The following is a 14,552-nucleotide window of genomic DNA, read 5'->3' on the forward strand; positions in this document are numbered from 1 at the left end:
CCCTTGCTTTTCCGGCGGGTGTTCTGAATTTTGCAGAGAGGCTCTTAAAACCACAGACGGGGCATTTCCTGTTGAGTCACTACCTGAGCTGTGGCACACACCGGGGCTCTGGAAGGGATGTATCATTTCAGCATTGGGGTTGGAGGGCAGGGCTTTGGTTGGGGTACCTCTGCGGCTCGTTTGATCTGTTACCACTCCCCTCCCCTGCCACAGACCCAGGTAGCCCACAGACCCAGGTAGCCCACATACATACCTGCACGTCTTGACTGGTTCCTTTTCCTTGTTCGTTGTCATGTCACTTCAAACCTCCCTCTTGGAGCCTGATTTCACCCCTTTCCGTCACTGTAACGATGCATCCAAGGCAGTGTGATTTATGAAGAGGTTTATTTAGCTCGTGGTTAGCGGGGCTGAAAACCCAAGATCAGGCAGCTATTTTTGAGGCCTGATGGCAGGGGACTTCACAGAGGCAGGAGTGGATACAGAAGAGATCACATGAGGCAGGAAGCAATTGAGATTTAGGGATCCCTCGAGAACTCCCTAATCACCTAATTCAGTCCTGTCTCTTAGAGCTCCCACAGTCTGCTAAGATTGCCACACAAACTTTCTTTCCTGAGCCTTTGAGGATTGCACACCATATTCAGACTGAAGCAGGGTCCACCCTCCCAGCATGCCCTGCTGAGCAGCCAGCTGTCTTTGTTAGGATGCTGGGCCTGCTGGAGGACCTGCCTCTTCCCAGCTGTGGGCTCTGAGAGCAGCCCACCGATACGCTCAGGCTGTCCTCCCCGCTGCCCGAAGGTTTTATGGTGTTTGCTCCACAAACAGGTACACTGTGTGACAACCGGAAGGCACCACCTACGGCACATTTCTGGCCTTTCCGCTAGTTTCCTCTGCTTTCTAGATGCTTGTCCCTGGGTGATGGGATGTGGAGGAATGGTAACCCCAAAGTATTGGTGGTTCTTGTCCCAGAGTACTCATGTGAGAAGGCCTAAGCTTGTCCTGGTATGTGGAGTCGTAGACAGGTGCAACCCCCACCCCAGTTTGCTTTTAGGTTCTGACAGGTCCTGGCAGGCTTCAGGACATGGACCGCCATCTGCAGCTGGGCACTTGCTGCTGCTCTTGCTCTTACCTGTACCCCAAGAATGAAGAAACCAAGGGTAGTGTGGTGGCACAAGTAGTTGAGGAGGTACCACTTGCTGAGATGTGGGAAGGCTCTGCCACAGTCACTGAGCTTTGGTCAGTGGAGTGTTCAGGATAGAAGGTGCCTGCCAGAAAGAGGGCCTAGAGCCTCTCACGTGACCAGATGTCCCGAGAAATGCCTTGTTCTTAAGGCAGCACTGAAGTGCTGAGCCACTACTTCGGTGTACCCTGGATGGCGTGTGTCAACCCTTGTCTTAGCCCACCCTGTAGATTATATTGTCCCTGAGCAGGGGCCAGGCCCACTCATTATAACAGTATAGTCTCCAGGGAGCCTTCTCTTCTCCCTTGTTTTCCCACCAGGTCAGGTCCTGGCCTTTCCTGGAAGCCCAAAGAAACAAGTCTACGACCTGGCTGACACCAGTCGGGTCCCTCCTGGTTATAAGATTGGGCTCCTTGTATTAATTAGTCCTAGCTGCAGTTCTCCAAAGCTGTCCTGTAAGCTAACAATGGAAGTGTTGGTGGGTAGAGGACCAGACAGCCCCGAAGTGTCAGAGACAGCTTTATCATCTCAGCTGCATACGTGCCTCCTTTTCCCAGGAGGCTGGTCATGGTGTGACAGGGGTCCCTGTTACACACTCCTGAGCGAGGGCCTCTGTGGTGAGGTTCAAAGAGTCCTAAGGCAGAGTCCAGTGGGACCTGGTTCTAGACCCAAATTTTATTCTACTCTGAGTTTGTTTTCTGGCTCTATAGGAAGCCCATAAGGCTGTTCTGATTTGAACTATGAATTCTTGGAGCTGGAGAGATGCCTCAGCAGTTAAGACTGGGCACTGCTCTTGCAGACGACCTAAGTCCAGCTCTCAGCACCCACACTGGGTACCTACCAACTACATGTAACTTCAGCTCCAAGGGATTCAGCCCCTCCAGCTTCTACAGGCACCACACAGGCACACATGCATATAACTAAAAACTGGGCTTTAAAAATACAGTAAATGCTCCATATTTCTTGATGTTGATCATACTCTTTGTTCATGGATGAGACCTGTCGCCCCTACGCTTGTGGTTGCTGATGATATCACTAGAGAAGCTGACCCCATGGCCCCAAGCACCTTCACCCTGTCCTGCTTCCGGGCATTAGACAGACAGCTGCCCAGAGAGCAGCCAGGAGCGTCACACAACCTTAGATGGGAGGGGTGGGCATTTTGGGGGGTTAGTTGAAATGTCCTCTGGGCCCATCCCACTTGAGTTCCGTTGGCTCTCCCTGATGGGTATGTACTTGCTTGCTTGTCAGAGCAGGCCGTCTTCGGCTCCCTACGTAGGAAGATTCACTGTGTCTGTGTGTGTGTCTCGCCTCTCTTCCCCCTTCCATCCTGAAGGAACTGGACTCCCTTGAAGCTGGGGTCCTGTTCTGCTACAGGTGAAAATGGGGCCCAGAAAGGGGCGTGGTTTGCCCTTCCTGGGGGTGCTTACTTCTCTGGGAGCGCCTCCCCCGCAGTCTTTCTCTTCAGTCAGCTCAGAGGTATTTGTCTGTCTTTCTGTCCACAGGGAGCATGCAGGTGCTTGGTTCTGTTTCGTTGGAGGGTTTTTGTGACTTGCTAACCCTCAGACAGGCCTTAAAATTGCCTTATCCTGGAACACAGCTTGGCCTAATTAGGGAAACCCGTGCTGCCATGCTTGTTGAGATCAGGCTGGTTTCAGGCCCCGGGGACCCTGTATTAATTGAAACGAGGCGGAACAGATGGATTGAGTCTATCAGCAGCACTCCATGGCAGCCTCTTCACACTGAAGCACTTCATTACCCACTGATTGTAGCAGGGCTCCTGCCCCAGTCCGCAGGGGCTGTGTTAGGACTGGGGGCCCCTGGGCAGATGGAATTACAAGCTCCTAGTCCCCCGGGCCGTGCTTTGAGCAGGTGTCGTGGATAAATCACTGTTTTATGTTTCTTCACTGCAGTTAAATTAGAAAATTGTGTTCCTGGCGGTAACAGTCCCCAAAAGCTCTCTGTGGCTCATGATTTCGGGGTCAAATCCCTATTGCCCTCCCAGGGGTGGCCATGTGGGAGGCATGCTGGCCTGGGCTGAAGTGGCAGTCTGGAAATGTTATAAGTCAGTAGTGAAGGTATGAAGCAGGTGTCAGCTGAGGGGGAGTTCTGGGGTGGGCCACAGGGAGATTGTGTGGATGAGACAAGCCTGCTCAGCCTTGCTCCTCTCTCACCCTGCTTCCTCCCAGGGACCCTTGAGCAGCACTACACAGCAGGTCTCATGGCTGTGTGCTGGTGATTCCTGTCCTGGACACCACATAGAAATGATGGGAGGAAAAAGGGACAGGAACCTATCTACGGCTAGGCACTTCTGTTAAGAATTGTGAAGTGATAGGGTAGGGCGCGGGAGCCATGTTGGGGGGCAGCTTTTATTTTCGACAGGGTTGCTGAAGTGTATTCTGTGAAACGTCTTGACAAATCCAGATGAGAGATTTTGAGATGTAGCATGAGTAAGAATGCAGATCGGTTGGCATGAGTGTCAGGCCACCAGGGCGCAAATGTGTTATACTTCTCTCTCTTCAGGGTCTTTGTGGGGCTCTGTTGATACCACACTGGGTGGAGCCGTGCCCTGCATTCTCTAGGGAAGTTTCTCCATGGGACCCACATGGCGTTTGTAAACCAGTGAGTCCTTTCCTGAGGGCCATCACCACTGTAGTTTGGGAGTAATCCTTTAGTTTGCTTCTAAGATGAACACATTTGGGACTTTACAGTTCAAAAAGTGCTGTGTGTTCAAGCCAGCATCATAGATTCACTTCAGAATGTATCTTACATTTAAATTCAGTATTCCATTTATAGACATTTTCATGGAAAATTATAAAACATTCTGAACTATGTCTTTTTTTTTCCCCTCCCACTTTGAAATAGTTCATCTTTTGCTAACAGCTACAAGCTGTGAATCTTAAGGAAAGAGAGGATTGTGCTGGGTTTGAAGGCTTGGGGGACAACTCTGTAAAAGAAAGCATTTGGGTTTTCAGAGTTTGGTTTCTCATCAGTATGGGAGAGAGAGAAGACACCTACATAAAAGAGGCTTTGTAAGAAAGCCTTAATGCAAATCTTCAGGAATATTTTCTGATTCCGTTTTCCCAGCTGTCACTATTAGAGGCTTTTTGATGCCTGAGTGGGGAGCTGATTGACAAGTAAAATGTGGAAGTGCCATGGAAGTGGCAGATGAAGTATTGTGGGGGTGTTGAATGTGATCGTGGGCATCAGCGTCCTGGCTGAGGTTTGGGAGCTGAGCGCTGTGGCAGGTGTTGCGGGGCTGTGTGCGGAAGAGCAGATTGTGCACCCTTTAGCATGCTGCTCAGTGTAACCAGGATCAGCTAGATGTTCTCAGATGTCCTTGACCCGTCAGGCTCCTAAGCATCCTCCACGGCCCCTGCCACTGGAAGCCCTTGACAGCGCTCGTGCTATGCTGTGTCTGTCTGTCTTGCCGTTCTCAGCCACAGCACCGTCTGCAGTGTGTGACCTGTGAGTGTCCAAGCTCAGACTAGACCTGAAGGGTGTGCAGGCAGCTCACAGAGAGCTGATGCCATTCGTGTTCCTGCCTTTCAGGCTTGACTCTGACCGGGAGTGTGGGTAGATCAGCAGGAACATTCCTTATGGTTTTGCTTTGCTTAGCTTCTGTGGAAAGCTCCCGTTTTGCTGCATGGACCAGCCCCATCTCCTTGGCAACTGAGAGCATCGCTTTCCTCCTGCTGCCTGTGCAGGGTGTTTAATTTTGGGGGTACCTCCCTTCTTGACTCAGAATTAACAGTTGCTGTGCCAGTTCTCACAACAGCTCTTACTTTTCTTCCCCACCCCACCCCCGAAAATTGTCAACCTGTAAAATTGAGTTTCAGGGTGCTGGAGAAATGGTTCTGCCATTAAGAGCACTGGCTGCCTGCCAGGGGACCCTTAAAATGAAATGATTCGTTTGTTTGTTTGGCCAGTTGGTTGGTTATGGAGACAGAGACTTACTATGTAGTCTCAGTTGGCCTGCAGCTTGCTGTGTAGACTAGACTGGCCTCAAACTCACAGAGATCCATCTGCCTGCCTCTGCTCCTCTTTCCCCGCCAGTGCTGGGATTAAAGGCATGGGCCACCAAGCCCAGGCTGAAATCATTGTTCTTGATGGAGTAATCCCAAATTAACCCCCTCCACACGTGCCTACAAAAGTAGTTTTATCCTGATCTCTTTTTCTCCTTTTGTTTCAAATTGATCCTCCTGCCTCAGCCTTTCAGATGTTGGGGTTATAGGTGTGCACCACCACACCTGGATTGCTTTTTAGTTTCTTGAGACATGGCCTGACGATATATCCCAGGCTGGACTTGAATTTGTGGTGATCTTTCTGTTCCCTGAGTTCTAGGGCTTTAGGCAAGTGCCGCCAATGCCCGGCCTGGTGCTGCTCTCTTTCAGTACCTTACGTTTCTCCCACCTGTAGGAGAGAACACTTACTCTGTTCAAACGGATGGTGAAGACTGATGGGCCCGGCTGGATGTTTAGACTTTACAGTGAGGCTCCAACTTTGCTCTGTCAATGTGTAGTGTTCTTCTGGGACTCCCCACCCACAGGCCCCTGCCTGTTCTGGGAGCTCCCTAGAGTCTCCACCTGCCCCATCCCTGGTTTCAGGACCCCTGTTCACCGAGATCTGGGGTTTTCCTAACCTAGCCAGCATCTGTTCTTCATGAGGATTAAGGTGCTGTGGTCGTTTGTTGGCAGTGCATTTTGTCTGTGACACCATTGGTGGTTGCTGTTGTTTTCCTCTCCTAGCGCTGGAAATCAAACCCAGGCGCTCTACCACTAAGACAGACCTCTGCATGTGTTCAGTCCTGGGAAAGGATGGATAATGGATTTTTTTTTTTTTCTTCCACTGGGTCTGTCAAGCCTGGTAATGAATGCCTCTCTCAGTATGTTTTCTGAATGAGATTCTGCACTTTTAAAGTTAGATTATTTTAAAGTGATGGAAATATTGAGGAATCTTTAGAAAATGCAGGGAAAACTTTGTGCTCCTGACCACTATCATATAGAACACTCTGTATTTGGCTCTCTCTCAAGGTTTTTTCCCCTACCTATTGAACATGTGGGGCAGGATCTCGCTGTGTAGCTTGGTCAGCCTTAGATTCATGTCAGTCTTCTTACCTCAGCCCTAAATACTGGGCTCATGGACCTAAGGTCCATGCAGGCCTTGAAACTGGCCACCTTGTGCCTCCTGCCAGCCAGGATCAAAATCCAGGGAGGTTGTCGTCTGCCTTGTTCATAGTGCCGGCGCAGGTGCCGCCCTGAGACATTGTGCCTCTTGAGAGGGTTCTGGCTGGTCCCCGTGGCCTTGAGCAATTGACGAGGTCCTTTATTTTGGATTTGAGGCCCAGATTAGGATGGCAGAGAGGGTATCTATTACAGTGTTCACTGCTTTCGTGTTTGGCTCTTCCTGGGGCTCAAGCTCTCTCTGCAGGATGCAAACACACCCTCCACTGACCCAGATTTGTGGGATTGTTTCAGGCGGTTAACCGCCAGTGGGCCGTTTCAGGATTGGATTTAGTCCACTTTCATTTATGAGAAGGAAAATCTGGGGATTCCACAGCACCTCGTGTGAGGCTGCGACAGCAGATCTGAAGTGCAGTGGGGAGGGTACAGAAATCTTACCCACCCCGCCACACTGGGTAGTGGGGGAGGGGTACTCTCTGGAAGGATAATTTGTCAAGCCCAAGGCTTTGTCCAGGATTGTCCCTCATCCCCACATCAGGATGCAGCTGTGGTATTTTGGGATGGTTGAGTCTGGGGGACTGTGGGGAGCACAGCGCTGGGCCGCACTCCAGCACCAGCCAGCCAGGGTGGGACCAGGTGTCCCTAGCAGACTGTGTGGCAGCCACTTCACAGTGGCTTTCTGTTCTGAGTGCCAGGCAGAAGGGCCTCTCGTCGGCACCCTGCTCACGTCCCCACTAGGCTGAGGGCCTGGCATGAAGGGAGGCTCCGTAGCTGCTGGAGCCTCAACACATTTACTGGACTTTTGTTGGGGTAGGTCAAAGGTGCAAGGGAACTCAGGGGCCACCAAGTGCCCGTTTGTGGGTGTCCTGTAGCTAGCTATCCATGGCTGTCAGAGAAAAGACTGCTGCATCCGGGGATATGAATTACCGTTTTAGTCCACTTGAACTGAAAGAACAGGTATTCATTTAAGTGCGTTTGGAACAACCAAGGAATTGAAATTGACTTGTTCTTCTGTAAATTTTATTAAATCTACATACAATTCAAGTTTTTCCAAATTGCATACAAATTGCAGAGTGATCTAAGTGTAAAGGAAATTCTGGATTTCAAAGATCCTTGAAAAAAGAATCTAAAATGAATCCATTTTAATCTTGACATTTTAAAAATGATTACATTTAGGTACACTGAGTTAGAAGTATTCACTTTTATTTACCTTTTTAAAGCGGCCTTCTGGAAAATTTGGAATTGCTATGTGTCTCAAGTTACACGTTACTGGCAGTAACAGGCTGCCCTTTGAGCCTGCTTTTGCTGGAAAGTGATGGATGGTTCTTCAGGGGAACTGGTTAATGGCCTTTGAGCTTTTTCCCCATTGACTTGGGTTTTAGGAGACTCCTGGTGTTTTAAGAGGAACATTTTAAAAGCCTGTTTATAAAGTATTGTTTCTTTATTTATTTTTATTTTTATTTTTATTTTTTTAGCTCAGGCTAGCCTGGAACTCACCACAGTCTTCACCTCACCCCATCAGTGCTGAAATTATAGGCATGCACCACCAAGCCATAAAACATTTTTCTTCGTTGCATGAATAACACCTTTCTTAAGGGAAACTGGGAAGTGCTGATTAACTGAAGCTAAGCCTCCTGTTTTGAAAGACAGTTTTCCTAACAGCACTTCCTAATGATATTTTGCGTAGTGTTAGCACGAAGCTTCTCAGAGATTTGACAGATTGCCTTGAAAACAGTGTAGAAAGCATTGCTTCCTGTACGGTGCTTGAAGTTCAGAGACCTGGACAAGGTGGCAGGAAAGCCACTGGGACTCGGAATGGCGTGCAGACAGATATCAAGGATGGTCCTGTTCTCCTAGGGTAGCCTCATGCTGCCCACCCCCCCTCCGAGAGGACACTGCCTAATAGGATGGGCGTGATGGCTCAAGAACCCCATTTTCCAGTGTTGCCACCTGAGCTGCGTTTGAGATGACAGCCATGGTTGGCGAGGTGATGTGTGACAGTCCTGTCAGGTGGTTCTAAGATGGTTCTGAGGTGCTCAGCTCAGGGACTCTATCAGTGGGAAGCCTGCTAAACACAGCCACTGCTTCCTGTTCGTGCAGCAGAGAAATTTGGGCCACACTGCAGCTCAGGAGAAACCTGCTGTGCCACCCAATCTTTTCCCTGCCTTCTATAAAACCGGATTTTTCTGTGTGTGTGTGTGTGTGTGTGTGTGTGTGTGTGTGTGTGTGTGCGCGCGCGCGTGCATCCACCCATATGTGCACATGGAGCCTTCTTTCAGAGGACTCTCTATGACGGTCAGGAGGCAACTCTCCCCAAGGTGACATTCTCCAACTGGGCTGAGTAGCCATATGTTTTCTTCTTTTAGGAAGGTCACTTCCTGTAAAATAAAATCAAATCTCCTCCTTCAAGCCTTGCTTCAAAGCTTTATTCTATGCTCAGATCCTCGGTCCTCAGACTGTAAATGCTCCGTAGCATCGCCATTGTTTATTCCCTATTTTGTTTTAACTGCACCAGCTATATCAACAACAACAACAAAAATTTGGGGCAGCTTTTAAGGAGCAGCTCAGTTCTGGCATGTCATTTATCTTCTTCCCCCCAAGTTTCTGCATATGCAGCCATCATTTTTATTTGATGAGCAGGACAGAATGATTACACTCTCTGCTGAATGACTCATCCCATCATTTAGGGCCTTCCTTCATGGTTGCCATGTGGTGGCTGCACACTTCTCTGGTGACTTGATTGGCTGTTATTTACCTAACAGCTCCTTCCTCTTGTCTCCTGTTCTTAACGGTGTCTTTCTCTCTCTGTCTCTGTAGGAAGTTCTCCAGCAGCTGATCGTAATGAATTTACCCAATGTTTTGATGATTGGCAAAGACCCGCTGTCTGGTGAGTGCAAGTGCCCTACCCCCACCTCCTGTAGTGCCTGGGCAATGCCATCAGTTTGGACAGCTGTTAGCCACAGCTCTGGCTGCCAGCTTGGAGCCAGCACAGTGAAGCACGTGATGGTTTTGGTGAGATCTTAAAGAGTGGTTTATTGTCCTGAGGCTTTAGGCCAAGCATGCATTTCTTCCTTTAGAGCATGAATCCCTCTCTGTCCTGAGATGTACATGCAGAAACAGAGAGGGCGTTTGCTTTGTCCCTTCAGAGGAGGTAGGTCTGATCTGGGGAGTTGGAATTGTGATGGGCTCTGCAGGTTCTGCTTCTCTGTAAACTCGGCATCCGGTTCCATTGTGGCAGATGCATGCCTAGATTGGGAAATAAGCACCTTTTTGGAAGCCAGCGTCTCTCCTTGGGGATCCTGCAGGGCAGGAGTCACAGCGTCATTCCTACTGCAGGTGACTCCCAGGTGGCTTGGAGCGGTGCCGGGCGGGCCCCTTCCACATCGTCACACTGCAGCGCACGGCGCGCACGCCAGCTGCAGGTTCTCTTTGTGCCGGCTTCTCCTTGTTCATTCACTGTGTGGAACCCTGGGGTGGCTGAGGTGTCACAGCAAGCGAGGGAGCCACACCTGCCTGGTGGGCTGAGGGCAGGGTCCTGATGACAGTTGGCAGTTTTTACAGAAGGAGCCTCACTCTGTGGGCTGCCCCTTGGCCTCGACAGCCCGGGGTCTAGCTGTCCTTTCTCCTGACTGGGACAGTACCTAAGCCGTTTTGAGACTGGAGGAAAAGCATACCAGTGACCAGCTCTTTTAAAAGAGCAGCTCAGTCGGTGGCATGGCCTTGGGAGTGTCAGCAATGGCTTCCTGATACTTTAGAAGTAGGCAGGACACTCTTTCTGGGCTCCAGCTGGCAACGAGTCTTTTTATTTTTATTTAATATTTATTTTTATTTATTTACTTTTTTTTTTTTTTTTTTTTGTACTCCAAAAAAAGATACGTCCTTGGCACTGGGCCCGTGAGCATTCATCACCATCACAATATGGTGTCCCTTCCACCACGTTGTTTGATGGCTCCTTCCTGCAAGGACCTTTCTCATTCTGTGCCATTGCATTAACAATGGTAGCCTTTGGTTCTCCAAACCCCCACTCTAGTTTCATTTTCTGCCCCTCCAGGAAGAGCTGGAGAAGGCCACATGTGGCCCATCCAACCACCTCTGAACTGCAGGGAAGGTTGGGGCCTTTGAGACTGGGGTGACACTGGGGAAGGGGGTCACTTTGCCAAGAACTGTGTTGCCTTCCAGGTGGATGAGAGGCTGGTGTTAGCCGGGAGATGGGAGGAGGGGGGAAATTCCTTGTAAGGTGGCTGTGCCAGCACGGGTTGCTGTCCTTTCTGCTTTGAGGGCAGCAGAGGAGCCGGAGAACTGAATGCTGGCTCCTGTGCCAGCCTTTGAACACATGTTAAAGTGTGGAAATGACTGTGCTTCTGGGGTGTGTCGGTGTCATTCCCGTTTATAGGTGAGGAATTTATTTGTGCACACACCCTTGTCACTAGGCTGATAAGCAGAGCAGCTGGATTGGCAGCTCAGGCTCTCTGGGGCCTGAGTTCCTATCTGTATCACACACCCTGTGTTTGGCAATTGCCAACATACAACCTTTTTGGACCGCATAGTTAAGTTATATCATGGTACTAAGAAAAATGTCAGTGGTGAATGACTGCATCAACACATTCTCTTTGCCCTGCCCAACCACTCAGTCATCTGTGCCACTCCCTCATCTTTCTGCTGCCCCCAGATCTGGAAGCCTTTTCTCTCTCCTCCCGTCTTCCTCAGGCCCCTCCACCCCTACCACAGACAGGTTGTCAGGAAAACAAGTTCTCGTTCCTGTGTGGCACCAAACCAGAATACCCATAGGAAGTAGATTCTTGTCAAGTTACAACTATTTGTTTGCTTCTTTGTTTGTTTGTTTGTTTGTTTTTTTCTTGGGGAGAGGGCACAGGTACATGTGCCGAGGCATGCCCGTGGTTGTCAGAGGACAACTTGCAGTAGCTGGGTCTCTCCTTCCACCATGTTGGTCCCAGGGACCAGACGTGGCTCATCAGCCATGGTAAGAAGTGCCTTTACCTGCTGAGCCATCTTGTCACCCCGATTTAAAACCGAAACCCAGCTTTTTTTGCATGCCGTTGAATGTCCCTCCCCACCCCTAAGCCCACACCCCGTTTACGGCAGTGGCTTTTCCTAAAGTGTACAGAATTATGTGACCCCCAGCAGGTGAGCCGAGTGGTTCCAGGACCCCCCTGTGACACATAATCAACAGGCTCGGGTTCCAGTTCCTAAGAAGTGATGAGATGAGACAGCATTGAATAGTACAGTGAAGAATGACACCCATGCCTAAGCCCAGCGGCCTACACAGGGCTGACTGACATGCTAGACAGTGGCCTCGGCAGGCTGTCTTTGAGGGCTTCCCTATGATGCATGGATGGGTAAGTTTGACAGGGCTCTTGAGGGATTCTGAGAGCTAGGGAGGATGGCAGGAGACATCTGCCAGCAAGAAGATGCAAACACAAATCCCAGAGGCAGAGAGACATATTTATGGGATCGTATTCTCAGTTTTTAAATTTTAAAAATAGATGTGTAAAGCATTTTGTGTTTCCTTTTAAACAAAGAACAGAGTTGGCATTTTAAAAGAATTGTGTGGCTGCCCTGGGGTAGAGAGAATTGTTCTTGGTTGGGTTTTTTTTTTTTTTTTTTGTCTCACTCATTCTGTCTCCTGCATCTAATGGGGGCACAGTTGAGCCATTTTTTGGCAGATGCCCACACCACATTGTTAATCATAGCATTCTGCTGTTTGAGGTTAGTTTTGTGTTGGCACATGCACCACAATGGAACAAGGTCTCTGATCCCGAAAGAGTGTGGAATCCACTGTGACACACCCTCCTGGCGCCACCGACTGCTCTCCTCTTGCTCACTACCCTCCTCTCTCAGGCACCCACAAGGGCAGCCCCTGTCAAGTCCTTGCTTGCTCATTGTACCTCCTCATTGAGGCTCTTCTGGCCTCCTTGTCCCTCTGCACCTCTGACCCAGTTATCCTGCCTTGATTTCCCTTCGCACCTAGCCCCTTTGAGTAGCCTTAGTGCCTAGATCAGGGCCTAGCATGAAATGTGTTTTCAGCGAACACAGCCACAACCTATGGGCTGAAAGTCTCCTCCCGTCTTCTTCCTGTCTCTCCATATGCTACCCCTTTTAAGCCCAGCTTCCTACAGCTGTTTAACCACTGACTTGGATACATAAAAAAAGGTCATCCGGGTGATGTTTAATCCCTGCTTGGTAACAGCTGTGCCTTCCTTAGGCCAGAGATGGCCCACAGAGAGAGAGCTGCGCTAGCCTGCCAGCTACATATCCATCAAGCCCATTTATTTGGTTTGCTGGTGAGAGTGTCCTGCAGGCGGTTTGCGGAGACCAAGGGCTCACATCAGCGCTAACTGTAGAATGAGGTAGAGTGGTGTGTGTGACAACTTATGGTGTCTCAGCAGCCAGGCCTGTCACTGTGCCACATTCAAAAAAAAGACTATAATTGTCTGACAAGAAGCCAGAGTGTTAGCAAATTAATCTCTGGGACGCATCATAGAACGGTCTGGAAGAGAGCTTTGTTCTTTCTTCCAAGGCTTGTATCCAAGCTCGGTGGTGGTTTACAGGCTCATAAATTGCTGATCTCATCTGCATCAGCTAGAATGGAAAGGGAGGAGCCTTAAAAGTATAGAGGCCCTGTTTGGAGACACACAGCACAGAGGTCTCTAGGTAAACATGCTTAAATCTATACACTCTGCAGATGGTTGTGTTTGTGGGTATTTGGCCATTTAGGTCCCAAGCAACACTGGCTACCACCATTGCCCTGCTCATTCTAAATTCCAATTCAGACTCCTGGGTTCTGTGGAGGGGTTATGACCTCATGTGTGTACTCTGCAGGGACCTCTCTGTGAATATAGCTGGAACTCTTGGGACCAGCTGTCAGTGCATTGGCCATTCATTGGTCCCAAGTTCTTGCATGGCTGTTGGAGCTAGGTCTCCAGCAGCTGGCAAAGCATTTGGGGTGGTCTGTGCATAGCCTTCCTTCTTGGCCATGTGCAGGACCCTGCCAGGCCTACTGCTCTGGTAGAGGAAACACAGGCCTGGATTCTGACCCTCCCAAGGAGACCCAAGTGCCCTTTCGTCTTTTTTCATGTTGGCTGGTTGCCCCTTGGCTGGAGCCATGCAGAAGGAGCTCAGCCCAAACCTGTCCCCAGCATTTGCTGTTCACATGCTCACTATTCTGGAACAAGGGACCATGGAGCCACAGAAAAGCCCCCAGTATGTACTGGGGCAGGGAGTTGATAGAGGAAAGTCCATAATGATGGGTATGCCAGCATGCCAGTGTGCATCTGTGCGCAGAGGGGATAATTAATCCTAACCAGGAAAATGGGGAGTGGTGGTGTTTGGCTAGGGCTTTGATGCCCTTTTGGCAGAAAAGACAAGTTACGCTTGCTTTCTGTCATAGAACTAATACCTGAGATGATCACCTTATACAGGGAGTGGTCTGTTTTAGATCATGTTGTTGGGACGATACAGCCTATTAATTCAGTTGCCTTGAAACAACTGAACTGCCCACCTTAGGGCCAGAGAACAAAGGAGGAAATGACCAGGGTCATGGCATGCCTCAATGACCCAAATTTTGAACTCCCCTTAGGCCTCATGTCTTAAATCTCTTTATTGTTCCACACTGGGACCAGCCCTTCAACACACAGGCCTTTGGGGGACATTCTCCATCTAGATTATAGAGCTGAAGAGGGGGTATCAGAGGTGGGAGGAGCTCAGGGTTGGAGACATTCAGGAGCCAGGCCTGCTGGGAGGAAGGCTTAAAGGCAGCCATGCCTCCTTACCCACTAAGGCGGCAACCTTAGTGGATGCCACGGAATCTTCCCTCACACAACCCACACAGAATAGCCCTGCACAGCCAGCTAGGGAACCATGCCTCCTGTAGGGGCCCAGGCTCTGCCTGTCACCATTGGCTTTGCTGATTCCTAGGTTGTTCCCCTGAGAACCAAAACGGCCCTTTTCCTCCCCAGCTGGCTGCCTGTGGTCCTACTGTGAGGTGGCAGGGGCAGCAGGGCTGCTGAGAGACTCCATGGGGCTGCTGAGCCATTCCTGTGTCCGCTCTCCAGCCTGGGTTATGGTTTTATCTCGTTTATCCACGCCCTTATTTCTAATCCTGTTTGCTCATTTATTTACTGCATTAATTGTGTGTGTGTGTGTGTGTGTGTGTGTGTGTGTGTGTGTGTGTGTGT

General features: G+C 49.8%; 1 protein-coding gene across 3 annotated transcripts in view; it reads left to right on the forward strand.

Annotated features, from left to right (window-relative positions):
* The window catches only part of Ccdc88c (coiled-coil domain containing 88C), a 115,839-nt gene that overhangs the window by 37,612 nt on the left and 63,675 nt on the right, over positions 1-14,552 (forward strand). For all 3 annotated transcript variants that reach the window (XM_055592929.1, XM_055592930.1, XM_055592931.1), the window contains exon 4: positions 9,175-9,244. In XM_055592929.1, coding sequence (XP_055448904.1) covers positions 9,175-9,244 — 70 coding nt within the window. The remainder of the gene's footprint in view (positions 1-9,174; positions 9,245-14,552) is intronic.

The sequence above is a fragment of the Psammomys obesus genome, unplaced genomic scaffold, assembly GCF_907164565.1.
Source record: "Psammomys obesus unplaced genomic scaffold, mPsaObe1.curated_primary_1811, whole genome shotgun sequence".
Lineage (NCBI taxonomy): Eukaryota > Metazoa > Chordata > Mammalia > Rodentia > Muridae > Psammomys > Psammomys obesus.